The 27,144-nt window shown below is 56.6% G+C and overlaps 3 protein-coding genes across 3 annotated transcripts in view; 2 read left to right on the forward strand and 1 right to left on the reverse strand.

The window, feature by feature from the left end:
* DLEC1 (DLEC1 cilia and flagella associated protein) overlaps positions 1-10,443 on the forward strand; it is a gene marked incomplete at its 5' end in the record, with an annotated part of 41,875 nt that extends 31,432 nt beyond the window's left edge. Inside the window, 15 exons of the mRNA XM_081160787.1 lie at positions 43-234; positions 1,082-1,152; positions 1,553-1,704; positions 1,935-2,050; positions 2,551-2,621; positions 5,248-5,453; positions 5,548-5,661; positions 5,750-5,875; positions 5,982-6,076; positions 6,298-6,382; positions 6,581-6,799; positions 8,221-8,382; positions 9,483-9,636; positions 9,863-9,986; positions 10,063-10,443. Coding sequence (XP_081016913.1) covers positions 43-234; positions 1,082-1,152; positions 1,553-1,704; positions 1,935-2,050; positions 2,551-2,621; positions 5,248-5,453; positions 5,548-5,661; positions 5,750-5,875; positions 5,982-6,076; positions 6,298-6,382; positions 6,581-6,799; positions 8,221-8,382; positions 9,483-9,636; positions 9,863-9,986; positions 10,063-10,186 — 2,011 coding nt within the window. The 3' untranslated portion in view covers positions 10,187-10,443. The remainder of the gene's footprint in view (positions 1-42; positions 235-1,081; positions 1,153-1,552; positions 1,705-1,934; positions 2,051-2,550; positions 2,622-5,247; positions 5,454-5,547; positions 5,662-5,749; positions 5,876-5,981; positions 6,077-6,297; positions 6,383-6,580; positions 6,800-8,220; positions 8,383-9,482; positions 9,637-9,862; positions 9,987-10,062) is intronic.
* ACAA1 (acetyl-CoA acyltransferase 1) lies at positions 10,438-20,648 on the reverse strand. The gene is made up of 12 exons (XM_081160785.1): positions 20,326-20,648; positions 20,051-20,144; positions 19,051-19,108; positions 16,523-16,602; positions 16,188-16,230; positions 14,345-14,443; positions 13,348-13,428; positions 12,015-12,205; positions 11,683-11,862; positions 11,324-11,379; positions 11,098-11,243; positions 10,438-10,748 (listed from the first exon to the last, which is right to left on the reverse strand). The coding sequence occupies exons 1-12, from the start codon at positions 20,500-20,502 to the stop codon at positions 10,673-10,675; spliced, it is 1,281 nt and encodes a 426-aa protein (XP_081016911.1). The 5' UTR covers positions 20,503-20,648; the 3' UTR covers positions 10,438-10,672.
* Positions 20,649-22,362: 1,714 nt separating this feature from the next.
* MYD88 (MYD88 innate immune signal transduction adaptor) lies at positions 22,363-26,539 on the forward strand. The gene is made up of 5 exons (XM_081160786.1): positions 22,363-22,783; positions 23,559-23,693; positions 24,105-24,285; positions 24,470-24,561; positions 24,820-26,539. The coding sequence occupies exons 1-5, from the start codon at positions 22,444-22,446 to the stop codon at positions 24,972-24,974; spliced, it is 903 nt and encodes a 300-aa protein (XP_081016912.1). The 5' UTR covers positions 22,363-22,443; the 3' UTR covers positions 24,975-26,539.
* Positions 26,540-27,144: the final 605 nt, after the last annotated feature.

The raw sequence follows: 27,144 nt of genomic DNA on the forward strand, positions 1-27,144 counted from the left end.
TCAAGGGTGATATGTAACCTGGTGCCCACGGGCAAGGGACAGTGTTCCCAGCACAGAGCCATGGCCGGGCCAGAAGGAGGAGCTCCGCCTGGACTTCGGCTCGGCAGTGCCCCTGAGGACCTGCGTGCATCACCAGCTCATCCTCACCAACCGCTCCCCGATCCAGACCTCTTTCACCCTCAAGTTCGAGTACTTTGGGAGCCCTCAAAACAGCCTGAGCCAAAAACTCAGCCCGTAAGTCTGGTTTCTCTCAGGCCCAGTCCCCGGGAAGGATGTATTTTCACAGGTAGCCATGGGGAAACACGGAGAGGAAATGGTGCTTGCTGCCCAGCTCCCAGAGCCTGAGAGGGCCTGTGGGAGAGGCTGGGCCTGTGGGCCCTTCTCCTCAGCCTGGCCTGCTGAGTGGAGGGCTTCTGACTCAGGCCAGTGGATGAGGGAGAAGTTACTGGAGTTGGAGGGAACTGTGTGGGCAGAGATGTGGCTGTGAGGCATTCTGCAAGCTGTAACTTGAGATCAGCCACAGGGAAAGTATTTACACCACAGAAATTGGCAATTTACCAGCACAGCACTGCAAGCACCTCACTGCCAAATCGCCTAAGGCAGGGGAGCCCACCTTTAATACCACTGCCACAGGTGGTGGGGAGCCACTAACAGTTTCCAAGCCATTAACTCTCCCACTCCAGAAAATTAGTGTGCACTCGATGCTGGACAGGTGTCAGCTGGAAAGACTGGAAACTGGGACCTGTTGCAGAAAAGTGGGCAAGAGTTGGCGAGTCTGGGCTGGGTTCACACCCAGGGGTCACCAAGGCACAGAAACTGGGAGTAGGGGGTCTCTACCCCAGAGCCTTACTGAGTTTCTTGGGAGGCAACCCCTGGGGCCAGTGGGTGGCTTTGGGTGGTAGGGGTGAACCAGGAGCAAAGAGGTAAAGAAGAGACCTGGTCAGTGCTCCCCTGGGAGGAGTGGGCAGGGCCGCCTTCCTCCCCTGGGCATCTGGTAAGATGCTGTTTCCAGAGGAGGTGGCTCAGGTCTGAGAAAAGGTCTAGATGGCTTGATGCTATTTCTTTGTCCCATCTGGTAAAGCCCTGACGTGTCACCTGCCCTGCTGAAGACGGATCGAATTCGCCAGCAGTTGGCCAAGCGAGAGCACTTGAGTAAGAGCCCCAGGACAGGCACTGAGCCTGGCCTAGCCAGAGCAGGATTTTCCATGGCTCCTGAGGATGTGGAGCCCAACCATCTCAGTGTCCTTTCCTGCATGGTCCCTGAGATGGCTGTGGTCCCCCACCTTACAGAGTCCCTCTTTTGAATGGGACCATCCCCTTGTTAGGGCATAAAGATTGTGCACAGGACCTGGATTAGATTTGGAGTGGTTGGCAGCTCAGGAGGGAGGGCTCCCACTGAGGACTGGGCCCCGGACTCTGGGATCCCAGAAGGAGGGTCTGTTTTGTGAGGCTCTGGGGTGGTTTGTCTGGGACAGTGTTTTGACACCTGAGGGTTTGACCTCATTGTCCCCCACCCTGGGGTCCTGAATCCCCTTTCCTGGTCCTCTCCCAGAATTTATGGAAAACATGTTGTCTCACGGAAAAGGAGCTGCCTTCTTCCCCCACGTTTCACAGGGCACACTGGGTGCCCACCAGCAGCTCCGCATCGACATCACGGGCTGTGCGAACATGTGGGGCGAGTACAGGGACAGCCTCATCTGCACGGTAAGATCTTGCAGGCGGGTCGTGGCCTGGGGTTCAGGGAACCTGACCCTGGCCCTCACCTCCAGACTCTCTCTTCTCCAACACCCGGCCCTTAGATTCTCAAATCTCACCAAGCTGTGGAGACCCTGGGCTGGCCTGACAAGGAAAGGCCTTGCACTGAAGGGAATGGGGAGCCAGGGAAGGTGGTGGCAGCCGGTGACAAGTGACAAAGGATCGGTGTGTGTTTGCAGGTGGGAGACCTGCCACCCTTAGTCATCCCGGTGCACATGGTGGTGGTGGGCTGCCCCATCAGCTCTCTGAGGACCAACTACACCATGGACCAGTTCCAGAAGGAGCCTGTCGTCAGGTGCCCCACCCTTGCCTCATTCTCTGCTCCCTTGAAATCTTCTGGCCTCCCGCCTGGGTTGTTCTCTTCTTGCCCTTCAACTGTCCTGGGGCCACTTGAAGCCACTCAGCAAGGAAGCCCCAGGATGGGTTGCCCTGGAGGGGAGAGGCCTCAGGGCACCTGGCTGCTATCTGCACATCTCAGTCTGCTTTTGGGACAGAAGTAGTGAGTAGTCAGTGTGGCCTAAGGTCAGTGCTAGACCCAGGGCCCCTCATACCGCCTGAAGGGGGATCTGTTGTCAGTGTGGTTGCAGGGAGGGGAAGGAGGAGGGGTGTTTTGGGGCAGTGAGCAGCCCTGGGTCACAGTTCACCAGGTACCACATGGAGAAGGCCTCCAGCCTGGGTCTTGGGGCACCCAGGATGAAGACAGACCACTGTGGGGCCTTCTCCCTGCCTGAGCCCCAACACCAGCCCTCCTGTGTGCTGGCTGTGGCTTTGCTGAGCCTTGTCGCCTGCCTCTAGGTTCAGCACCCAGGTCTCTGGAGGAGATACAGTCACCCGCATCCTTCGCCTACATAACTACAGCCCCTGTGGTGAGACGCTCGCGAGATAAATTGGGGTTCTTGCTATAGCTTGTGCCATGTGCTGGGCCAGGCTAGAAGGGAAGCTGGGGCTAGGAGAAGCTGGCGGCCCCTGACCAGGACCCAGGAGTCCAGGCGGTCTGTGGTTAGCAAGGGAGGCCCCCAAGGGCCAAGGTGGGGAGTGACCAAGCCAGCTGGGGTTGTCAGAGAGAGCCACTTATATCCTTGAGGACAGGACTTGGCCTTGCTCAGCCCTGGGTCTCCCAGTGTCCCTGGGACCACAGCTGCCCCGCTCTTGCTTTTTGCACAGAGACAGGCAGTGGCAGGGGGTAGCTTTTCTTACCCTTTAGCCAGCAGTACCTGGGATACCTGCCAGGTTCTGTGCAAGGAGACGGGACAGCTAGGCCTCTGCCGAGTGGCCTGTGCCCTGATGGGCAGGACAGACACGACTGTGGGCTGCCAACACGCTGAGTGCATCGAGTGTGTACAGGGGAAGGCCAGAGTGCTGGGGACTGGACTGAGGGGTTGAGGCTCCCCTGTGGAGGGCTGTTCAGGCTGAGTCCAAGAGGAAGGGCGAGCCACGTGGGTCTGGGGGAGCGAGCCCGTGGAGATGAAGAGCGCCCGGGCCACAGGAAGCGCTGTGCCAGCTCAGAGCCCGTCAGAGCTTCGGGGGAGGATCTAAGGCATCCCAAGCCTGGGCTACCCCAGACCAGCTGAACCAGTCTCCAGGGGTGGGGCCTGGGCACCGGGCTCCTAAGCTGCTCTGGTGATTTTTCTGCTCTCAGCTGGGAGAGAGAACTGCCACTCCACGTGATCCTGCTGCTTTTTGTCTACTCGATCGGTGCAGTTTGGAAAGGGTGCGTGTATAGAAGTAAACTCCTCTGATCGCATCTTTATCAAGTTCTACTGGCGCTTCCAGTAGTTGGTTTTTTATTTTTATGTTTTTAGCTGCTCTATTTTTAGGTGCTTTTGAGAAGTGAATCTTCACAAATGATGCGTTTTATCACCCCATAATGTTCCTCGTCACACCTTCAGTGCTTAAACCCACCTCGCCCTACAGTAACATTGCTGCGCCTGGTCACGGGGTCGCCTGACCGTTGGTTGGCCTGGTATCTCTTTGCCCATCCCTCTGTTTTCACCCTTGTGACTGTGACCTGTGTTTCTTTGCAAACAACGGAGAGCTGAGATTTCAAGAAACTCAATCTGACATTCTGTATCTTTTTTTTTTCTCCTATATCTTTTAAGAGGGAAGGTCATTCAGTCTATATATTTCTTCCTTCTTATTTTACTTATTTTACTGCTTTCTTCATTCTGCTTCTTGTGACTTTATTCCGTTTTCCCTTCGTTTCACTGGGAATTTCTCTTCTACTTTCCTTTCCTTTAGTGGTTACCTTCCCTTCCTTGGGGCTCATCAGCATGTGTACATTTCTCTGTCTTTACTTGAAACTGAGGTTGCCCACTGAACTTCAGGGTGTGGGGGTCCTTGGTGGCCTTGCTGCGAGTGATTTGGTGGGTGTAAGAAGCAAGTGCCGGTAAGAACCCTAAGTTACACAAGATCCGGACCTTGGGCCTGTGACCACCAGGTATTCCCCAGGCCCAGCCAGTGAAGCCAGTGTTACCTGGGGTGTGGGTGAGAGCTGAAGAGGGGGAGGCGATGATGGACAGTTTGTCTTATGAGCTTGCTGTGAAAGGGAGAGAGAAGGCGGTCCTGGACAGGCCGCCTGGCAGAGGGAAGCCTGTTCAGGTGAGGGGACCTGACCTTGTATAAGTGCTGTTGGGAAGGTCGGAGATGGGGAGACTGGGCATGGCTGGCCCGTGAACAGGGAGGCAGGGACAGGATTGAAGACCACAGGGGAAGGGAGATGGGATTAGTACAGACATGTGGGGGTTGGGACAAGACTTTAGGGTCTTCGTGATTTCGGGGCTTCTGGGAGATGAGGTAGGGCCACCAACTCTCAGGGAGGCAGTGAAGGTGTCAGAGGAGGGCAGGGAAGATGTGGCAGCCATGGTGCAGTTGGCTGGGAGAGCTGAGTAGGCAACGGAGTGATGGGCAGAGTGGGAGCACAGTTTAGGTTGGGGACAGATTTATGGGGGTGGCAAGCTCTTTGGGGTGTGGGGGATGTTCTCCAATGGGGCCCAGAGGGTTGGTTCAGTTCATCCAGGGCTAGGATTTGCCAGGCAGGTAGAAGGATGGGGGCAAAGGAGATGTGAGAATCCTGGCAAGATAGAAGTTGATGTGGTGGTCTCCAAAGATTAGCCTGGCTGGGGAAGGGTGTGAATGTAGATGGGGGCTGATGGATGGAGGGGAGCAGGTGGGGGATACAGGAGCTGGAGGGCCCAGAGAGGTCAGCAAATAGGCTGAGGGGAGGCTGTAGGGAGGGAATGGGGTGCCTGGGTTCGTGCATTTGGACATGAAGACCTCGCCCTGTGCCTGAAGGGCTGAGGGTGATAGAGCTGGAGAGTATAAGCCTGTGGATTTTTAAAAAATGAGAATTGCCTGGAAGTGGCAGTAGAGGGGAAGCGAGGCCCCTTCCACACTGAGTATGGGATAAGGGGCAGCCTCCGAGGGGCTGCAGGGAGGTGGGGGCGTGGGGAAGATCTGTCTTCTTCTTACCTCGTCATTGCCCCGTCCCCCCAGACATCCGCCTGGACTGGGAGACCTACGCTCCGGAAGAAAAGGAGGACCAGCTGCTGGAGCTGCTGGTGTTTTACGGGCCACCTTTCCCACTGCGGAACCAAGACGGAAATGAACTACTGTGGCCTGAGTCCCCGGAGAGCAGCAGGTCCTTCTGGTCCCCAAGTCTCTCTCACGAGTCGATGTCCAGCCTTGAAGCTGCCCATTCTGTGAGCAAACTTGGGGGGAGGTCACGGGCTTGCTGCCCAGGTGTGGCTAGTGGGCCTTGAGCCTGTGTGAGCCTCAGTGACACCGTGGTGACAGGAGGAGAGCAGCTCCGGTGCCAATGAGAGGGAAGCACAGATCATCTCAGTTGTCCTGCAGGGGCACGAGGGAGTGCCCTCTGACCACCTGTACCACATCAGCCCCAAGCAGGTGGTGAGTTGGGGCTGGGCTGGGAGCTGCCTGGAAAAGTCCCCACTGGCCAGTGGCACCAAGCAGTGCTGAGTCTGTGTGCCTGTGCTAGGTGGTCCCTGCAGGGGGCAGCAGCACCATCTCCATCTCCTTCACACCCTTGGTTCTCGGCCCCCACATCCTGCACAAGGTGGAGTGTGTTGGCTACGCCCTGGGCTTCATGAGCTTAGACAATAAGGTGAGCCCTCCCGGCCTGTGGTGGGACCACAGCCACCCCCCTCTCCAGGGTAGCACACTGCCTGCTCAGCCCAGCCACCTGCCGATGATCGGCTTGGGCTTGGCAGGTGGAAAGGGAGCTTCCAGGGAGGAGGCGGCGTCTGCAGGGCTTTGCCGTGGGACCGCTGAGGCTGGACCTGCACAGCTACGTGAGGCCCGCACAGTGAGTCAGCTAGGCCGCCTGGCCTCCCTTCGTTCCCTGTGGGGAGCACCCTTACCCAGCATTGGTGGGGACCAAACAGGGTTCTGGGAGCAAGACAATGGAATGGGGGGGAGGTGTACCCAGCAGATGAACCCAGGAAAAGGCTGGCCAGGCAGAGTGGGGGTAGCCAGGAGGCCCCCAAAGCCCAGCCTGGCCCCACCATCGATGCCTGTTGCTGGCAGGCTAAGTGTAGAGCTGGACTACGGTGGAGGCATGGAATTCCGGCACCAGGCCAGTGACCTCATCCCTGAGCAGCCCTGTTCTGGGGTGAGTGTGCTGCCCTCCTTGGCCCTGCCCATTTATCTAGACCTCAGATGTCCCTATAGTCCCCTCTGAGGCACAGGTGTTATAGTCTAAGCACCCCTGCCTCCCTGCCCCCCATAATCCCAATCCTACCCCAGAGCCAGGGCTTGAGGAGAGGGGAGAGATGCATCCCCAGCCTCCCCCACCTCTGTGGCCACCCAGGTGCTGAGTGAGCTGGTGACCACCCACCACCTGAAGCTGACCAACACGACAGACATCCCACATTACTTCCGGCTCCTGGTCTCCTGGCCCTTCTCTGCTTCTCAAGAGGGAGCCAGCTACAGCCGCAGAGCTCCCGGGCCTGGCCAGGAGCAGCCGTGTGAGGAGGGGTCGGCAGCAGCAGGCAAGCAGCTGGTGCTCCACCCACAGGAGAACATGCTGGTCAGTGGAGGGTTCTGGGGTCCTCAGCCTTGATGGGCATGCCCCCCTGGGCTGGAATCATAGTCTTCTCTCATACATGCACATATGTGTACAGACAACACACTTCATACCACCCTCACACGTTTGTATGCAGACACACACACACACAGATGTATATTCAAAACACAGGTCTCACCCCCCAGCCCACACCCTGGGCACTCAGGACCACACTCCCACTAGACACACCATTTCCAGCAAACACGGGCCCTCCGCACAGGTGGCTCACATGCGGAGGTAGAGCCAGCGATTGGTGTGAATACACGCAAGTCCCAGACACACCAGACCCCCCTCAGTCCCCTCTGCCAGCACCCTGGTCAAGGCCAGGCATTCCCTCGAGCACCTCTACTTGGCACACAGACTCCCATGTGCCATCACTCAGGTCTGTGCCTGGCTCAAGCGAGTTCAGTTTGATTGCCATCTTGCCATCAGTGTAAGGTACTCTGGGTCCAAAGGCGACTTTCTCTCTTCTAATGGGGTGTCAGTGATAACAGGATCCTGGATTTGCAGAGTTGGGAGGAGGGGTGGTCCCAGGAATGCCAGTCAGTGGGAACCGTGAACATCTTCCTCCTTTCACAGGCCACATGGGTAGTTGGCGGTCTGCACCCCACATCTTCACTGTGGGCTCCCAGGTGTGTGCAGCCAGGCAAGGGCTGTCAGGCTGGGTGCCCCACTCTCTCCCAGCTCCCCTCTTGCTCCAGAGGCTCCTTCCTCCTGTCCCCCGAAGTGCTTTCCTTTATGCTGCTGCTCAGAGCTCCACCTGGGCCCTCACCTCACTCTGCACACTCCTGGGCCATCTCAGCCACGTCCAGAGCTTCTGTGAGAAGCCATACATGCTTTCAAAATGTGTTCCTCAGTGTAAGCGTACTGAGTGCTTCCACGTGCTGCAGGGCCGGGCCTTTTGACTCCTGACCAGAGTCCTCTCCCACACACCACCTGTCCAAACTGAACTCCCCATCTTCCTCCACCCAGTCCTGCCCACACTGATGCCTTTCAATAGTGGCATTTTATCTCAGCAAGTACCACTGCAGCTCTGGCACTCCTCGTTCTAGACAACTGTGACTAGCCACCGAGCCCTGTTGCTGCCCTCTCTTCAGCCTCAGCATGTTGCCCTTCTGTCACCCCACACCCACATCTTGGTCTAGGACAGAGCAGGGCACAGATAGTGTCCGTGGAATGAATGTGCCTGACGGGCTCTGGGTGGTGTGGGAGGAGACGCACTGCTGGGCTCTTTGCTGGGCAGGGCTGGGTCTGACCCCCTGCAGGCTGTGCTGTGTCATTACTGAGCTGGGACCTTGTCTGGCCTGCAGGGACAGAGCTCCAGGTGGGGAAGCTGCCACCTGCCTTCAGCAGCCTGAGGTGACGGTTGGCTCTTGTCTGCTCAGGTGGATGTGTCCTTCTCGCTCTCCCTGGAGCTGCTCTCCTATCAGAAGCTCCCGGGTGACCAGATGCTGCCCGGAGTGGACATTCGGCAGAGCACAAGTGGAGAGAAAGAGATGGTGTTTACCCAGAATCTGCTCCTAGAGTACACCAACCAGACCTCTCAGGTGAGTCCCAGGCGTGTCCCAAGAGCTGAGGAGGGTGGAACTGGGTTGGACTCTGTTCTAGAGGGGTCAGAGGAAGGCAAACCCCAACAGGGCCCTCAGAAATAAGAGGAGCCCCAAGCCCTTGCCCTGAGGGTCCAGTCTGCCTTGAAAAAGGCCTTGACCATGGAGAGATGAGGGCCATTCATCCTTACTTGCCTTAGGAGCTCAGAGCCAGGTGAGGCACTATACAGTGAAAAATCGAGGAAGGCTTCTAGGAGGAGGTGGCATGTGAAGCCGCCTATTTAATCACTATTTAATGAAAAGGGAAACCATATTAAAAGCCAGGCCGAGGGAATGGCCTGATGGGTGGGAATAGTGAGCACCTGAGGGATGGACTCCCAGGCTCGTGTGGGGCTTTGAGCACCAGGGTGAACACCACGGGCCTGGTTCTGTGGACTGACAGAAGATCACAGGCTGTGGTGTGGGGCTGAGCTGGAGGGGCCCAGGCAGGTAGGGGCCCAGCGGGAAGGTGCAGGTGAGGAACCTGAAGGAATGGCCTGACTTGGGGAGTGGATTCCAGAGAGGCCAAAAGGAAGGATCTAAGCGCTAGAGCCAGGCGAGCCCTCTAGCCTGGTACTTGGGCAGCTGTTGGAGCCAAGGGCAGGAGAGGCCAAGGTGATAAGGTAAGTCAGACAGTGCCTGAGGTGACGTGGTGGTAGTGGGGCTGTCAGGAGCTAGGGCACTCAGGGCACAGGTGGCCCTGATGTCAAGGGAAAGGGGGAGATGGCCTAGAGTCCAAGAGGAACACAGGGCTGGGCGCTGGGGCCCCATGGGAGCAAGAGGAAGGCAAGAGGGCAGCCGACCAGGGAGCTCGATTAGGGCAGGGGTGGCAGGGGGAGCAGCTGGTGCCTTCCGGCCCTCTCTCTGCGCAGCCCACCAGCAGCTTCCAGCTTTAGATGGTGACACCAGCCCCCCCACCTCCACAGTGCAGCCTGTGCGCTCCTCAGAAGCGCCAGTACTTGGAGTCGGCAGGGCTCATGTGTCCCTGAGACCCTGGCTCAGAGCCCAGCAGGGGTGGGCAAGGTCGCCTGGTCCTCAAGGTAAAGGTTCTGTGCCCTTAGGTCGTGCCCCTGCGGGCCACCGTGTCTGTGCCCGAGCTGCAGCTCTCTACCAGCTGGGTGGATTTTGGGACCTGCTTTGTGAACCAGGGGCGGGTCCGGGAGGTCTACCTGATGAACCTGAGCGGTTGCCGGAGCTACTGGACTGTGCTGATGGGTATGTCATGCTCTCCTGTCTGCCCACTGCTCCCATGCAGCTGGGCCAGGACCCCCAGGAAGGGGCCTATGGGTCCTGTCCCTGCAGGCTGGTACCACCTGGGAATTCCTACAGGGATGGCCAGTTCCCCAATCCTAAGTGATCCCCCAGAGATGCAGGGAAAGTACTCCTGGGGCAGTACATGGAGCTGCCTGCCCACATATATGCTCCCTTCCCCTTGGTGCAGGCCAGAAGGAGCCGGACAAGGACCCTGTGGCCTTCAGGGTCTCCCCAAGCAGTGGAATGCTGGAGGCACGACCAGTCAACGCGCCTCCAACTTCCATCAGCCTGCAGGTTCTCTTCACTGCAAGGTACAGCCCCTCTCCACCTCTCCGGCACTGCCCTCAGGCTGGAACTCCTTCCTCATCTCACCCCCTGGGTCCACAGGAGCAATGAGCTGTATGAGTCCACGCTGGTGGTGGAAGGTGTGCTCGGAGAGAATGCCTGCACCCTGCGGCTCCGGGGCCGAGGCTCTTACGATGAGAGATTTGTGTCACCCTACCAGCTCTGAGGTTCTGTCCTCAGAATACCCCTCCCCCTGCCAACTTTGGGAATAAACATGGCCCAGAACTAAGAAACAGGTGTGCTATGCATGGGGACCTCTGAGGACCTCTGAGCAGCTCCTGGGATGGAGGGACTCCCTCCAGGGCACTGGTCTCGGCGCAGGTCCTGCACTCTGTCCTCATGGGCCATACCACAGTGAGCAGAGGCAAGACCAGTGTGGTAAGACCTGGCCCTTGGAATAAACCACAGCCACCAAGATAAGCTAACATACATTTACTGTGTCTATTGCGTTCCCCATCCACAAGTATTACATGGTGGCCTTGGTGGCCCAGTACCTCACCCACTCCCATACTGTGCCATCAGTGTTCACGTTTTCCAAATTAGTTGAAGTGCCTTGATTTGCCCACTGCCGCCACAACCACCCACGCTGAGTTTTCCCCTGTGGCGCCACTTCTGTAGTGTTGCCTTCTCGCCTGTCTGGGGAGTGCGTCCCTCAGTTTCCAGGGTATTCAAAGACAGCAGCAGCTCCCATTCCGGTCCCAATGCACATGGACACCACCCCATATGCCCTGTGGAAGCAACGCTGTGTTGGCTGGGTGAGGGCACAAAGGGCAGAAGCCCCCCCACCGGGCTTTCTCCAGACCAGGCAGAGCTGGGTACACCAAGGTCTCCGCGGGCACAGAGGATGAAAATCTATGGGTATGTAATTCCCTGCCTGCCCACCTGGGCACACACATGGTGGCAGGTGTTGGCTGCAGGCAGGCCAGGGTCCCCTTCAGGGCAGGCTCTCATGGAAAACGGGGGGGTCACACCACTGCATCCTTAATTCAGAGTGTGTGAAAGTATACTTCCCCCTACAGCCCTCAGATGCCCAGCCTGGGCATCCTCCAGGACACCCCCATGGGGAGTCGGCCTCACCTCTTCCCACGGCGCTTCAGCTCGTTGAGTAGCGTGATGACTTGTCGAGCCCCAGTGCAGCCCAGTGGGTGGCCCAAAGCCACGGCACCCCCTAGAGGGTTCACCTTCTCAGGGGGCAGTCCTAGCTTCTCCACACAGTAGACAGCCTGAGAGGAGGCAGAGCTTCAGCTCTAGCTCCCTCCCGTCCCCTGCACCCTTGGCTCAATGTGGAGAAACAAAGGCTCACCTGGCTTGCAAAGGCCTCATTGATCTCAAAGATGTCCACGTCATGCACTGTCAGCCCTGCAGGCAAGGGGAAAGGCCTCAGCTGACCCAGTGGCCCCTTACCCTTAGCAGGGCTCTCAATCCCCAAGGGCCCACCCCATCCCAGGCCTGTAGGCTGCCTGGTGTTTCTGTCTTTGTTTCAGATGCATGAGTAGGTCCCAGAGTGGGGTCAGGAAGGGCTCCTGGCAGAGGTGCTAGTCTGTCCCACCTTCACTCTGCAGCCCCCATAGGACCACCACCCTCAGGCAAGAGGACACACATGGCCTCAGACTGAGAGGCAGAAGGAAGATCCAGATGTAGGGCATGAAGGAGCCACCTTACCTGCTTTTTGCAAAGCTACAGGGATGGCATAGGCCGGACCAATCCCCATGATGTCAGGTGGGACCCCAACCACTGCATAGGACCTCAGGATCCCAAGGATGGGAAGGCCCAGCTCTTCTGCCTTGGACCTCCGGGCCAGCAGGATGGCAGCTGCCCCATCGCTCACCTGGCTAGAGTTTCCTAGAGGCAAACCATAGGGGTAAGGAGGCCTCAGAGCAGGGCTGAGGCAGCCCAGCCCTCCTATGTCCACCTTGCCTGGTGGCTCCAGGCTCCCAGAGAACACCCAGCACGGACACGGCCCCTTCTTCCTCCCTCCCCCAGCCCAGCCTCACCAGCAGTGGTAGAGCCGCCCTCCTTGAAGGCAGGTTTCAGTTTGGCCAGGCCCACCATGGTGGTGTTGGGGCGGATACCCTCATCCTGGTCCACGGTGATCCTCCTCTCGTTGCCCTTGTCATCAAGGACTGTGGTGGTCACAGGCACAATCTCAGCTTGGAAACAGCCCTTGCTCTGGGCTCTGGCTGCCCTGCCAGCACCATGGACAGTGAGACTCCCTTCCTTCCTGAGGTCCCTCTGCTGCCTCCACTTCCTCCCCATTGGGGCAGACACGCAAGCTCAGACTGTTAAATACTGGGACACACTCGCCTTGGGAAGCTCTGAGGGACTACTGTGGGTCCCCACTACCCCTACCTGGCCGTGGGATTAGGAGGCCTCAGATCTTCAGATCCCCGCCAATCCCAGGCTCACGGGGGAGGAGAAGGTATGGAGGTGGTGGCTCCCCATTGAGTCTGACACCCATGAGGGACTGAGCCTGCTAGGCTTTCTATGCCAAAGTGAGTATAGTGTCCCAGAGATATCTGTGCTGGGTTCTGCCAACTTTTCTGTTTGATCACTAGGGCTCAGTTTCATCTGTCCCCCAGTTCCCACTTACGTAAAATGACATATACTAAACTACTTGATGAATCTTAGTATTGAAACAGTGTAAATCCACAGGGCATTTTAGGGTGATACTTACAATCATATGCAAAATGTAAGTGCCCGGGGCATTCCCAAGGGAGAAATCCATAGCTTTCACCAAATTCTCAAATGGTTACTTGATGCCAAGTGGCTAAGTACCACTGCCTCAGAGAAGCCCACCTGGCCAGATACGACTCCCTTACTTTGCTGTCCTCTCCCTGGGCAGTTGGGGCTTGCCAACTTCAGCCTGCTCCTGCCCAGAGGCCTGAGCCCCTGGGGTTCCTCTGATGTCATCCTCAGCCCCTGCCTCAGGATGCTACCCCGGATGTAGGAGTGGTCCAGAAGCTGGGATGCCCGGGTCCCCAGCAATGCTGGCCCCACGCTCCAGGCTATCCAGAGGAGCCTGTGGCTACCATGTCTAATCACCAAACCACAGCAGTTAGACAAGAGTCCTGGCCCTCATTACAGCCCCACCCCCAATGAACAGATGGGGAAACTGAGGCCCAGTAGGAAGCAGACACTCAGGGTGGACAGACAGTAGCAGGACATGGAAGTGCTAACATGCACAGCGGCCTGGCCCCTGCTTCCCTCTCCATCCTGTGAGGCACGAGACTCGGAACCACTCACTGCCCTATGTAGTTGGTCTAAGGGCAGCTTCACCTAAGACCACCTAGGTCAGCCTCTAAACGCTCCACCCAAAACAACACTCACTTCTGCTGGGAAGCCAGTGCAAAGGTATCCTGCTTCTCCCGTGAAATGCCAAACCGCTCGGCCACATTCTCCGAGGTTATCCTAGAAGACAAACAGCAAACAGAGGGTGCCGTCTGGCAGCCTGGGACTGGCCAGGCGGTGCAGCTGTCATTAGAGACAGTAATGACAACTCGGGGAGTGCAGGGGCACAGACAGGGAGTCACCCAGACTCTCAGAGGCTCATACACCAGAGACCGGAAGAGAAGAGGGGCAGACGGTATGGGAGGGGCACTACCTGGCTACTTTTGGCCAGCTTTTTCTACTCCTCAGGAAAACTGCTTCAATGTGGGAGATGAGGGCTCGCATGTCCCCTCTGGGAAGATCACACCAAACCTTCCTGCTCACTGTAGGTGGAGCCTGCCCTCATCCTGGGAACCCAGGGCCACAGCGAGGCCTTCCGCCTGGGCTTCTGGTGTCTCTTGGAGATATGGCCACTGGTGCGGAGGCAGCCAGGACACTGACCTCTCTGAGCCTCAAGTGGAGCCAGGGTTCCCCCCGCCCACGGACTCTGGGGGTGGCCCAGCTCAGTGATGCTGGCAGGAGGGCTAACGTGCTAGGAAACCCCCAACATGCTTTCCACACTGCATCTGCTGGGGCCCAAGTTCCCTCACTAGCATGTCCAGTAACCAAAGCTTCTTAATTCATCTTTCTAGCTCTCCAAGGCTTTGGGGTGCAGCTGTCATCATCCTTCGTGTGACTGAACCCCCCAGGGAGGGAGTAACAGGTTAGGACGTGTCTGGAAACCCAGAGGCACAGAGAGGACCTGGGGGCTCAGGAAAGGGAAGGAACTCGGGCAGCATCAAGTCCCATCCTGAGTCCCTGCAGAGCAGACCAAGAGCAAAAGCAGAAGGCCCAGGTAGGCAGCACCAGCCACAAGATGATCAGAGTTCCCGAGGCCCTGCTCCAGGCCAGCAGGGAGCTGAGGGACACAGGCACACTGCTGCAGGTGAACACTCACCCCATAGGAATCAGGCAATCTCTGGCCTTCTCCTTCTCCACCAAGCGAGAAGTAATATTTCCAGGGTTCCTTCTGTCAGCCAGGGACATGGACTCCACCCTAAGGAGGAGCAGGAGGAGATCACCAGCAGGTCTCAGGCACGGATGGCTGTGCATCTGACAAATGCTGGGGAGTAGCCAGGGAGTCCCAGCAAGGCACTGGTCAGCGACGCAGAGCCGGGACTGTGGGACAGAGCACTGCACAGTCCACGCTCGTGGCAGGACCATGCTTCCCTAACTCAGCTGCTCCTGCAGCTCAGCCTAGTGTTAGCCACAGAGGGGGAAACACATCCAAAAGCCTGGGCCCTGCCCTCAGGCACCACAAATTCAGAAGACAGAAGAGACAAATTTTAAAAGCTGCAGCTCCCAGAGTGATGTGACCTGCATGGGTGAGGAGGTGCTGGGAACTGAGAGGAAGGCGAGGTCTCAGGTTAGTGTGGTCAAAGGGCTTTGAAGAGGTGGTGGAACACGAGGCCTCATAGGATAACACATAGCCCTGACCGAATGCTTTTCATGTGCCCAGCACTATTTTCAAATCTTTCCAGGTCTTCAGTACAGTGTGAGTCACATATATGCCCTAGAGAGTTAGCTGCTGTTACATTTCATCTTATCAACTTCAACTGGGCTGAGGTAGTTTTCCACATTTTATAGGAGAGGACACTGAGGCCCAGAGAAGCTGAGTAACTTGTCCATGGTCATTCAGCTGGGATCCAAATTTAGGTAGTCTGGCTCCAGAAACCACTCGCAACTAGAATGTTCTGGGCTACTCTTCACGATCAAAGCCTACGGGGAACAGTGAGCCTGTGATATCAGGGACAAGACTAGCTCAGGACCCTTAATACCTTAGTAACACAGTCTTTATCATGCGTGGGGGCCTCAGGTGCCCTCTAAGAAACTCGTGAAGACTCAAGCCTTCTCCTCCAGGTACCCACACCTCTCCCTCCCACAGTAAGATAGAGGCACGTGAGAGACTGATCAGAGGGCAGGCTGGGCAGTAGCCCTTTCCTGGCCAAAGTCCCTGCAGTGTGGTCTTCGGTTTTATTTACAGCTGCAGACACAAGGCAATATAACCTAGTGCCAGTGGGCACAGCCCTGAGGCAGCCCAACAATGTTCGTGAAGAAACATCCAGAGGAACTGAAGGGGGCCACCCACCTCCCTAGGCTGCCAAAGCCATTGCTTGGCCTGTCCTCCCAGCACCAGATGCCCACCAAGCCTGAGCCCCACACCGTCCCTCCTGGGAGGCACTGCCCAGTACAACTGCAGCTTCATATGCTGCAGGCAAAGATGGAGCCACAGCTGACAGTGCTCAAACCACCACAGATCTGACCATGCCCCTCAGAACCCAGGAGGCAGCCAGAAATTTCCACCATGGTACCAGGGTGAAGGACAAGGAGATAGCCTAGGGAAGTGAGAAACTAGTTAGAGTAGGCAGCTGTCTGGCTTTCGGGAACCAAAACTGCCACTTCTCCCTCAGCAGCATCGTGAACCATCAAAAGTCATGGCAGGAAACCTGAGAGCTCTATTTTCTCATAATGCTTGCCCACATTCTCCAGCCCAACAGATTTCCAAGAAAGCAAGCTTTTAAAAGCCCACTTCCTTTCCCCATTAGCACTGAGAAGTGTGAACAATTCCTGAGCAGTCAGAGCTGAGGGCTACTTCTAAGCTGAATTTGTGGGAACCCTCTCCCAGGCAGCTGCCTAAAGGGGAAAATCCCGAAATCATGGGCCTCTGAGAACTCAGGAGATGAGTATTAGTTTTATTGTTACAAGCTGGTTAATAAGCTCTGGCAGAAAGAAATTCTTACCCACAAGCCATGCCAATGTCATAAGACCCATTTCTGATGCCACCTGCAACAAAAGCATTTCATAAACATCCTTCAACAGAGTCCTCTTCTGGACACAGGGGAGCCTCTTCCCCACCTGGTTGCTAAGTGGGCCCCAGCCTCAGAGATGGAAGACCCAGGAAGTGTCCAGAAAAGGCTGGGGGTAGCAGCAGGGGGCTGTCTTTCTCTTTCTGTGATGAGTCCTCTCAGAGATCCTTATTGCTTGCCCAGTAGATGGTGACTTTGCTGACCCAAATTCCCAGAGCCAGGACCAAGGCCAGGCTGTAGCAATGAGCACCCACCCAGTCACAACTTACCAGCTATGTTGACCACTGCCTGGAGTCCCGAAGAACATTGTCTATTGACAGTGGACAAAGGTACAGTCTCTGGGATGTCACTGAAACAGAAGGTGACACCACAGTCAGCCCCCTCTGCCCTGCCAGGCTCTCACAGAAAGCAGGCCTGTGCTCCTGGCAAACACGACTGTCCCATCAGTGGGTGCAAAACCAGCAGCCCTTTCCCCACTCCAGGCCAGATCCGTACTGGGCAGACTCCATCTCTACAGGCGCTTGGTCCCCGGGGCCCCACAAGCACATGCCCTCCCATCCTGTGATTCTCTTCAACCAAGGCCAATTCTCTTCACAGCCAAAGGCAAGGGAGAGCTGGTTAGGCCACAGGGATCCTTCTTTCTCTCCCTTTGAAGATTCAAAAATGAAAACTATAGTACATCTGTGTCTCCCAAAGAACAGAGAACCAGAGCAAAAGAAATGTCTAAAGTATGAGGCCAGAAACCATCTCTACTCTGCAGCCTTGCCAGTAACCACGTGGCTAACCCTTTCTGTTCCTTCTCTCTGGCAGGTCTGCTCCCAGCTGGTCAAAGACCCTGATGGTGTTCTAACATTCCTTGTTCTAGTGGGTTCCCTCAGGCTCCCACTCTGGTAGTTGCCCTGGGAGCTGGTGGGGCTGTCCCTCCTGATGTAACCTGTCCTGGGGAGCCCAGCTGAGTGTGGCTCAGCGGTTGAGCATTGACCTAGGATCCAGGAGACTGCGATTCGATTCCCAGTCAGGGCACATGCCAGAGTTGTGGGCTCCATCCTTACTCAGGGGCATGCAGGAGGCAACCGATCAATGACGACTGTCTCATCATTGATGTTTCTCTCTCTCTCCCTTCCTCTCTCTGAGATCGATAAAGATATATTTAAAAAACACACATACACACAAAAAACCTGTCCTGGGAAAAACCCCAGACCCTCAGACTAAATCATAGGGGGTAAAAGCACTCTGGTGATTTTGGGTGCAGCAGGGTCTGCTGAGGCCCTCTCAGATGGCTAGCCTCCTAGGTCCCCTAACTCCCAAAGCACATCACAAGAAAGCACATGGCTGGCTGCTGTGGAGGTCACTTTAACCTTGGGAGCTCAGGAAGTCAGGCAAATGGCGAAACTGTTTGGGCAGAGTCTAGCTAGGGCAGAGAGAGGAGGTAGGGAGAGAATGACCAGCATAGGGATGGTGGGCAGGCAGGCTGGCTGAAAGAGGAAGAGTTACCACCCCTTCACCCAACCCCCCAAGTTTTCGCTAAGCATCCACTCAGTACAAGATACCACCTGAGGGATGCTGAGAGGCTTATAATACAATGCCCTAGAGGATGCCCGACCAACACACACAAAATGAATCACCTAGCAGAGACTGAAATAACAGAGCAAGAAGACAAAGCACATCACAAGAAAGCACATGGCTGGCTGCTGTGGAGGTCACTTTAACCCTGGGAGCTCAGGGAAGTCAGGCAAATGGCGAAACTGTTTGGGCAGGGTTTAGCTAGGGCAGAGAGAGGAGGTAGGGACAGAATGACCAGCATAGGGATGGTGGGCAGGCAGGCTGGCTGAAAGAGGAAGAGTCAAGGCCAGCACGCAGCTGGGAAGATAAGGCTGGGAGGCAAGTCCGGAACCAGATCCTGGGAGTCCTTGAACTCCAGGCTAAGCAGTCTGAACCTCTCCTGGTCCCGAGAGGTTTTGTTAGCTTTCCTGGTCCTTCACTGGCCAATGTTCCCACTATTTCTTCTCCATGCTGTTAGGAGTACAGAGCTAAGTGGTTCTTAAATCTACACGTGAAAATAACTTAAGCATTCTTCCTCTGTCTTGAGACAGCAAGAAGTGAAGGGCAAGTTGACCAAGGCCCCTCCTGGGCTACCCCTCTCCTCAAGTTCTGCCCTGTCCCTAAGTCTCTGCTGACGGAATATGACTGAAGGTCCCCACTTGCTCAAGTGGCAAAAAACCTGAACGTCACTCTTCAGGGTGCCTACTTGGTTACTGACCTGGCAAAAGAGGACAGAGTCCAAAGAGTACTTAGAAAAGGCAAAGCAATAAATTGACTTTGGCTAGAATTCAGGTCAGATCTTTTGCTACAGTCTCAAAGGCCCTGTTTGTCCTGACCCAGTGCCAGGTAACACATCTCCCTTCAGTTTTCGAATGTAACTCGTTCCGGAAGCCCTTTCGAGTTCTGAAACATTCGGAAACCGAGGGATCCACAGCCGACAGCTAGGTCTCAGGATCTTGCCCTCAGCGGGAGCAGCATGGCATGTTCGACTTCCGAGGCATGTTCGGAAACCGAAGCATTTACCTCCGGGTTTACGGCATTCGTAACCCAAAATGCTTGTCAATGGAGACGTTCAAAAACTGAGGTGCCACTGTAGAGGAAAGGTAGGGTTCTCAAGAGCAGGGTGCCGAGGACCCTGGCTGCGTCCAGGTTGGGTATCCAAGCTGATTCTCTCCCGTCCACAAGCTGAGTTCCCTGAGGCCTGAGCCCATTCAAGAGTCAAAATGGCCAACCAGAGCTAGAACTGGAAGTTTACCTCAGAAACTGGGCGATTCGGGCCATGACTGCCCCGGCCCCCGGCTGAAGCACATTTCCTGTGGACAACAAACCTTCATTCAGTGCCTGCTGGTGTTCGGGGCACTAAGGTCTATCTGTGCATATCAGAGAGGGAACATTCCAGATCTTTCTTCAGAAACACGAGCCCTGAGCAGGCTCACTTGAGGCCTTGAAATGTCCAAGGTGTGGAGCTGGGGGAGCAAGCTATATAGTAGCTCTTCCTGGTCATACACTACAGTGTTGTAGTGTATGACCCCCCCCCTTTCCAAATCAGCACACAATGAGCAGGTTGCCTGCCTGTCATGGAAAGGAAAGAATGCAGTGCAAAGCTTGAAGTCAAACAAACTAGTTCGGTCAGCTAGGTAAATGGGGTTCTGAAGATGCAACACCTCTCCAAGTGTCCTCTGCCAATCCCTGCCGTCACTCCATAGGTGGAACCTAGGGGTGGTGGCATCTACAGTATTTAATAAGACTCTTGCCACACTATGTTGTTTTGACGCTAGAAGAGTAGAGGTGGGGAAAAAGGGTTGACCAAAGGTGAGGAAGCCCTGGATTCAGATCCAGAGCTCTGCTGCAAATTCCCAGGCCTCAGTTTCTCCATCTGTAAGTGAGGGATTGGACTAGACTGTTTTTGATGCTACCTCTGTTCTGTGGTAGCAGAAACTGAATGTCGGGATCGGCAGAAAACCCCACAGTTTCAGGTCTCCTAGGGTGTCCTCAAACCTGTGCCAAGTGTCTTGGCGTTAGAGAATGTCTGTCACTGGAAAGCCCTGCTTTCTACCAAACTTAACATGCCGAATGTGCTTGGAGGAGGGCAGAAAGTGCCTGGAGGCGGGGGCGGAGCCTAGTCCTAAAAAGACAAATGCGTCTGTGTGCAGTCCCCCGACGTCCCCCTCAGTGACAACACCAGGCCGGTGCCTGGAGGGTGGCGAGGTGGGAGCGCGAGGGGGCCGAGCCCAGGGCCCGGGCGGCGTGCTCACCCACGCAGATGTCTCCCAGTTGGGTCGGGCTCAGCTTCAAGTCCTGGAGAACCGCGGTCAAGACGGCCGAGAGCAGCTCGTCGGGGGTGGTGTCCTGCAGCGAGAAGCGCGGCCGCGGTGGCCCCGGCCGTCGGTGCGCGAGGTCCCAGGGCCTCCACTACCTGCCCCCCTTTCACAGCTCTGCAGCCGAGCGGCCTCCGGCGCCAAGGGAACCGCGCGGAGGAGCCAGACCCCAGCGCGCCGTCTCTCACCCCGCGACCGACCCGGGGCCTCACCTTGAAGCCGCCGCGGCCCCCTCGGCCAATGGCCGTGCGCCGCCCGTGCACCACGACCACGTCCTCGGGCGACGCGCTGCGAGCGACGCTCCAGCACGGCGCGGCCTGCAGCGCGGGCGTCCCGCCCGCATCAGGCCGGCCTTTCAGGTGGCCCAGCACCACCTGCAGCCTCTGCATCGCGCAGCTCGGCCCGGTAGACCCCCGCCCGGCCCGGAACAGAGCGTCGGAACCGAAAAACTGTCGCGAAACTGCACCTTTACCCTGGAAGCCTAAACACCGCCCACAGACCTGCGCAACTGACGCGCCCTACTCCCCAAAGTCCCGCCCACCTCCTGCCCCAGCCAACCAGAAGGTGAGTCTGCCTTAAGGCCCGCCCCGCCGCAAACTAAACCACCTATAGCAGGGGTCATCCAGTCAAAGCCCCGCCTAGGTAGCCTACGGCTGCCAACCAGGAGGTGGACCTTTCTGAAGCCCCGCCCAGAAATGTGGATTGGAGGAGATTGCGAAACGCGCGGCCAGACTCCAAGAGCCCTTTAGGCATCTTGGAAAAAAAACTCCGCCACTGCCTGGGCTCCGTCCCCCGCAACTCAGCCCGCGGCCGGCCGCCAAACAGAAGGCGGGGCCGCCGGAGCCCAGCCCACGGCTTCCTGCTGGGAAGGAGGCCGGGACTCGAACCGTTCTTCCCTGGTCTCGTCTTCTCTGCTGTCTCCTGGATCCCAGCACCTAAGTAATTCTGAAACTGCCCAGGACCGTACCCCGACGTGCGTGGGCTCTCCTGGGAAGTCTGTCGAGAAGACTGAGGGAATATGGGCGTCTGAGGCGGCAAGAGAATGGGTTGTTCAAAGGCGCACGAGCTCCCTGTCTGGAGAGAGCCCCGCACAAGTCTGTAAATTACCAACGTTACAGTCATTTGGGATGATCCGACGAGCGCCCAGCTCCACCACTAGGCCGGGATCCTCCACCGAGGCAGCAAGGGATCCTCTATCCGTGGTGCCGGCGACATGCTTGACACTAAGTGAGCCATACACACCTACAGAATGAATGAACCAGAGCGCCCCAGGTCAGGCTGAGTCTCCCCAAACCTAAAGCGCAAGGCCAGGTGCCCCCTTGACTCCCAATGGCAGTGTGTTTCCCTTGAGCAACGATTCCACCCTTTTTCATCTCATGGCACACACAAACTAAGTACTAAAATTCTGCAGCATACCAAAAACTATATTTTTTGCCGATCTGAAAAAAAATGGGTATAATTTTGATTTATTCACAGGACGGCTATCTTTGTGTTGACTGTTGTCATATTTATTGTTTATTTATTTATTTAATGTATTTTACAATCTAGGGGGAAAGAGGTCAGTGTCCCTGACTAAATAGCCAGGTGCTGCATGTTTTAAAAATTCCTGTGGCACATCAGTGTGCCGGGGCACACGGTTGAAAATCGCCGCCCTAGAGAGTAGTACTGCTCCCCCTCCCCCCGCCCCAGACAACCAAGTCCAGGGCGCCCTGTTACCCCCACCCCGGAGGGTAGGGCTGTACCCCCCGCCTTCCACGGCCAGGGCCGCGGCACGCCTCAGACCCCAAAGGGCAGTAAGCACTTTCCCGCCTCTGCCTCCGAGACCGGGGCGAGGGCTCCCCCTACTCCTGCGGGCAGGACTGTGTGTTTCCAGCAGATGGGGACACACAATCCTTGCCTCCTCCCCCACCACCCTCGAGGGCAGGGCCGCACGAACCCCTCAAACCCCCCACTGGGAGGATGTGACCCCACGAGATTCCAAAGAGCATGGCCCCCGTTCCCTACCAGCCCCGAAGGAAGCTCGGCACCCCTCCCCCCGCCTCCCCCGCGCGCACCAGCCCCCCCCCCCCCCCCGAGGTCAGGCCTGTGGGCCTCCCCAGCCCTCAAAAGGCAGCTACCCAGTTTCCTCATCCTACAAGCACGGTCCCCCGAGGGCGGGGTGGGGCGCCCCCACCTCTGCACTGGGCAGAGGCTGCCGATGGGAGGGCAGGGCGGCGCTTCTCGGAAAGTGAAACCCGCGGGGCGGGGCCGGGAGCCGGGGCCCGAGGGGAAGGAGGAAGTGCGCGCCCGGGACCCGACGCGACCGCGCGCCCGCTCCGGGGGGCGCCACGATGGCTGCCGCAGCCCCCCGCGCGGGGCCCACCGCCCTCGCCCCCGCCCCCGCCCCCTCGGCGGCCTCCCTGCCCCTGGCCGCGCTCAACGTGCGGGTGCGGCGCCGCCTGTCCCTGTTCCTGAACGTGCGCACGCAGGTGGCCGCCGACTGGACGGCGCTGGCGGAGGAGATGGGCTTCGAGTACCTGGAGATCCGGCAGCTGGAGGCGCACGCCGACCCCACCCGCAAGCTGCTGGACGACTGGCAGGGCCGCCCGGGCGCCTCGGTGGGCCGCCTGCTCGAGCTGCTGGCCAAGCTGGGCCGCGACGACGTGCTGCTGGACCTGGGGCCCAGCGTCGGTGAGGACGCCCCGTGCCGGCCTCGGCGGGCGCGCCCCGGCCAGGCCCCCGCCCCCGGGCGTAGAGAGGGGAGGCAGCCTGCAGGGGGGAGCCGTGCCGGACCGTTCCCTCTTGCGGTACCGAGCGTGGGAGCGACCAGAGAAGGGAGGGGGAGGCCCGGCGACACGGAGAACGAAGGGGAACGGCAAAGGCTTTGCGTTAGGACCAGGAGTCAGAATCGGGTCCTCTGTGCGGGTGTCTGGGTCGCTTCAGGTAGAGCGACAGGGCAGGTGAGGGACTGAAACCTGACAGCCTTGGAAACCTCAGGTGCCTAGGAAATGCGCCGCTTCCTGCATAGGCATGGGGACAGTTGCCCACAGACAGGCGCACCTTGCTTGGTTGGAGCCTCTGGCCTCCCTGCACAGAACCACTGGGTCCCTGGGCCCTTCTTGCATGCCCCCCCCCCCACATTAGCTGTGGCTTTTAGAAGCAGACCTTGGGTTCTATTCTCAGGGGCCCTAGGAAAGGGTGTTAGGGCAAAAGCATAGAAAGATACAAACCTGACCTTGATGGCTTTCCAAATGGCTATGACACCAATGACATCCCTTTGGAATGGTCAGAGCCAGCTGGGAGCTCAACTTTTCAGAGCTGTCCCAACAGCGGGTGGCACCAGTCAGCTGGAGAGACCCTAGAGCCCAACATGGCCAGGGAGGTGGGACCGGGGCTGGAGCCTGACTGTGGATAGAGGCATGGGGCACCCCTGGGGAGCCTGCCACACTCTGTCTCTTCCCCACAGAGGAGGACTGCCAAAAGTATATTCTGAAGCAACAGCAGGAGGAGTCTGAGAAGCCCTTACAGGTGGCTGCTGTGGACAGCAGCGTCCCACGGACGGCAGAGCTGGCGGGCATCACCACACTCGATGACCCCATGGGTAAGGGCCTAATACTGATCCAGGTGGGACAGGTGGGCCATAGGACATTGTGGTGTTTAGAGCATGATTGTTGAAAGCAGATGGGCTGTGGCACTTTGGGCAAGTCACTTAATATCTCTAAGCCTGTTTCTTCACCTGAGAAATGGGAATAATAATAGTCCTGCCTCTGAGTGGGTATGAAACTCATGAAATGATGTGTCTGTCTCATGTTCAACCCAGGGCTTGGCCCAGGCCGAGGGTGGTGGGGAGGTGCTCATCTTTCCTCTCCTGGGAAGAGCACTTTTTTTTAGTGTCATCTCAGGGTTGGTGTGGGGTCCAGGACCAGGGCCATCTGCACTGGGGGCTCCTGGCTGGGCTTCTCCCCAGCCTTCCAACAGAACTCTGACCATCACCCTTATTCTCTGCACCCAGGGCAAATGCCTGAGCGATTTGATGCCTTTATCTGCTACTGCTCCAGCGACATCCAGTTTGTACAGGAGATGATCCAGCAGCTGGAACAGACAAACTACCGGCTGAAGTTGTGTGTTTCAGACCGTGATGTCCTGCCTGGCACCTGTGTCTGTTCTATTGCCAGTGAGCTCATTGAGAAGAGGTTGGCTAGTGGCCAGGGGGCGAGTGGGTGGGTACACAAAGCCCTGCCCAGGGATCCAGATGCTGGGATTTTCCCAGCTGGGCCCTGTCTAGCCTGGGCACAGTGGGCTCCTCCCAAGGCCGTCCCTTGGGAGTATACTGAACTGTGTCTCCACAGTGCCTACAACCTGCCCACTCTTCCCTAGGTGCCGCCGAATGGTGGTAGTTGTCTCAGATGATTACCTGGAAAGCAAGGAATGTGACTTCCAGACTAAGTTTGCACTCAGCCTCTCTCCAGGTAAGCTCAGTCCTTCCCTTGCTACAGAAGAATAGATGGGTGGGGCTTCAGGATGCCAGCCTTTCCTCACCAAGGACCATGGGTGCAATATCAAGGAAATCCTGCAGGTCACTGCACACCTGAGTACCTTCTGTGTGGCTGAATGTGTTCCAGGGATGCTTAGTTGGGAGAGGGCTGTTGTTAATCCTGGGCTAGGGACTGGTCCCACCCACTGTGGGACAAAGGCCTGGTGCCAGCTCTACACCCCTTGGCTTGTAGGTGCTCATCAGAAGCGACTGATCCCCGTCAAATACAAAGCAATGAAGAAAGAGTTCCCCAGCATCCTGCGGTTCATCACTGTCTGTGACTACACCAACCCCTGCACCAAGTCCTGGTTCTGGACTCGCCTCGCCAAAGCCCTGTCCCTGCCCTGAAGACTGACCTGGGACCCTGGGTGTACGTGTGTCTGTCTGCCTGTATTTGTACTTCTGCCCCTGCCTCCCACTGCGGTTGTAGGGGGATTCCTTGAGGTGCCAACTCCACAGACACATCTGCAGCCACTGGACATTTCTGGACATCACATCTCATGTTCTGTGTGGAACCAATGGCTGTGAGTGGATGTGCCAGCTGGAACTGCGAGGAGGACCAGAGGAGCCATCTCTGACCCATCCACACATCTTAGACCTCAGTGTCCCTAACTGAGAGCTGAGCAGGGTGGGGAGAACAGGCAGTAGCCATGTTTGAATCACTGTGGGAAATGGTAAAGCGTTGTTCTGGGTCTCCCGGGGGAGACAGATCTTGGCTGAGAGAGAGTTGGCTGCTGGGGCCCGGCACTGCCAGGGCAGCTGCTTCCACAATGGTGCCTACTCATTGCCCACCTCACATCCCACTTCCTCCTGCCCCCCAGAGTAGATAGTGGCTTAGCACAGGGAGATCCCGCCTTTGAGTCTGATTTCCCCATGGATTCACCTCTGCCTTCCTCTTGGATTCCTCCCAGCCCTTTCCCGGTTTCAATGTGACAAGTCCTCTAAGCGGTTGGGGCTGCTTTACATGTCAACCCGTCAGGGTGCTTATGGTCACACCCTCGGCTCTGCCTGACACGGGATGGGATCCACCGAGTTTGGGTTCTGAGGCTGGGTCCCCATGGCGGGGTAAGCAAGAAACCTTCCTCCCTGGGCCACCCACAGAGAGCTTTCCCACCAACTTTCTGTACCTTGATTGCCTTACAAAGTTGCTTGCTGGGACTAGTTTACAAACCGGGACCATGTAAGAGCCTCCTGCCCCAGAGCTTGTGGGCACATGGACACACGTACACACACGCACATATGCATGCGCACACATGCACCTCCATCCATACATTTCCCTGGGTATAGCTATAGCTCCCAGGTACGGCCGGGTGAGATAGTCCCACCATTGTGGGGGGTCTAACCGTGGACAAAAATGGAACCCTCTTGTATTCCTTTTCTCTTTTTTCCCACTTCATTGAAACCAGCCTCTAGAAAGGACCTGATATGCCAGCATTTACACCTTCAGTGAAGCTATGCGCAGGGAAAAGAGCTGCTTGACCTCACAGAGCAAGTCAGCAGCAGACAGCTGTTTTCCCCTCTCCCTCTCTGGGGGATTTGTACATTAGTTAACCTCAAGCTCTCCTTTGGGGAGAAAATACCATGTTCTCAGGTCTCTGTCCCAGAGCAGATCCCAGGACCCTAAATCTAATAGAAAATGCATGTCTCTGCTCCACATCCAGCAGGGCTGGTGTGAGGTACCTTTCCTTGGGGCCTGGGGAGGGACTGAAGGCCCCTCTCTACACAATCTTAATGAAGCACTTAGCTACCATGCACCTATCCCCGCTTTGATACTAGGGAGTATTTTTAAGACAATTTCAAGAAAGTATCTCACACCTATTTTGTATGCATTGTGAGAATTTCAAAGAGCTGAGAAATGCCTGTGTCATTTCTCCTGTATCTTGGGTTTATAATAAAGAGTTTTCTACTTTGAGAACAGCGGGTTTCATTTGTGTCTGGAAGGAGTTTGAAAGTGGTAACCTGGGATGGGGCTCTCCTGGGTAAGAAACTGGCCTATAGGGTAGGTTCCTGTGGGTTTGGCAGGGGTTTCCTGAAGACTGGACCAACAAAGTCAGTAATGGAAAAGAAACCTTGAGAGGGATTTATTCCAGATTGGACAAGAGAACATATTAATACTGTGAGACTTCGTTGGATCCTGGTTCAAAGAGACCAATTATAAAAATACCTTTTTTGGTCACATATCTGATCATTACCCAGAATATATAGAGAACTATATATAACCAAAAACCAAACAACCCAACCGAAAAATAGGCAAGGGACTTGAATAAACAGTTCTCCAAAGAAGATATACAAATGATTAGTAAGTATGTGAAAAAATGCTCACCATCACTAATCATTAAGGAGTGGTGTCAGAGAAGGCCTGTGAAAACAGAAGATTTAGGTAAGATCCAGAGCTTCATAACAGTACTCAAAATGTCCTGTGTATCTGGCCTGTGTATCTCGGTTGGTCGAGCATCGTCCTGTGCACCGTAAGATCACCAGTTTGATGCCCCATCAGGGCAACAGATGGATGTTTCTC

Source organism: Miniopterus schreibersii (genome assembly GCF_964146895.1).
Source record: "Miniopterus schreibersii genome assembly, chromosome: 15".
NCBI classification, from domain to species: domain Eukaryota; kingdom Metazoa; phylum Chordata; class Mammalia; order Chiroptera; family Miniopteridae; genus Miniopterus; species Miniopterus schreibersii.

Coding starts and splice junctions, on each gene's coding strand:
- ACAA1 (XM_081160785.1), bottom strand. CDS start 20,502: ATGCAGAGGCTGCAGGTGGTGCTGGGCCACCTGAAAGGCCGGCCTGAT. Junction 16,231..16,522: donor GGCAGTGGTCAACATAGCTG/GTAAGTTGTGAC, acceptor CTTTTGTTGCAG/GTGGCATCAGAAATGGGTCT. Junction 11,244..11,323: donor ATGAGGCCTTTGCAAGCCAG/GTGAGCCTTTGT, acceptor GCCTCCTCTCAG/GCTGTCTACTGTGTGGAGAA.
- MYD88 (XM_081160786.1), top strand. CDS start 22,444: ATGGCTGCCGCAGCCCCCCGCGCGGGGCCCACCGCCCTCGCCCCCGCC. Junction 24,286..24,469: donor AGTGAGCTCATTGAGAAGAG/GTTGGCTAGTGG, acceptor ACTCTTCCCTAG/GTGCCGCCGAATGGTGGTAG. Junction 24,562..24,819: donor TGCACTCAGCCTCTCTCCAG/GTAAGCTCAGTC, acceptor CTTGGCTTGTAG/GTGCTCATCAGAAGCGACTG.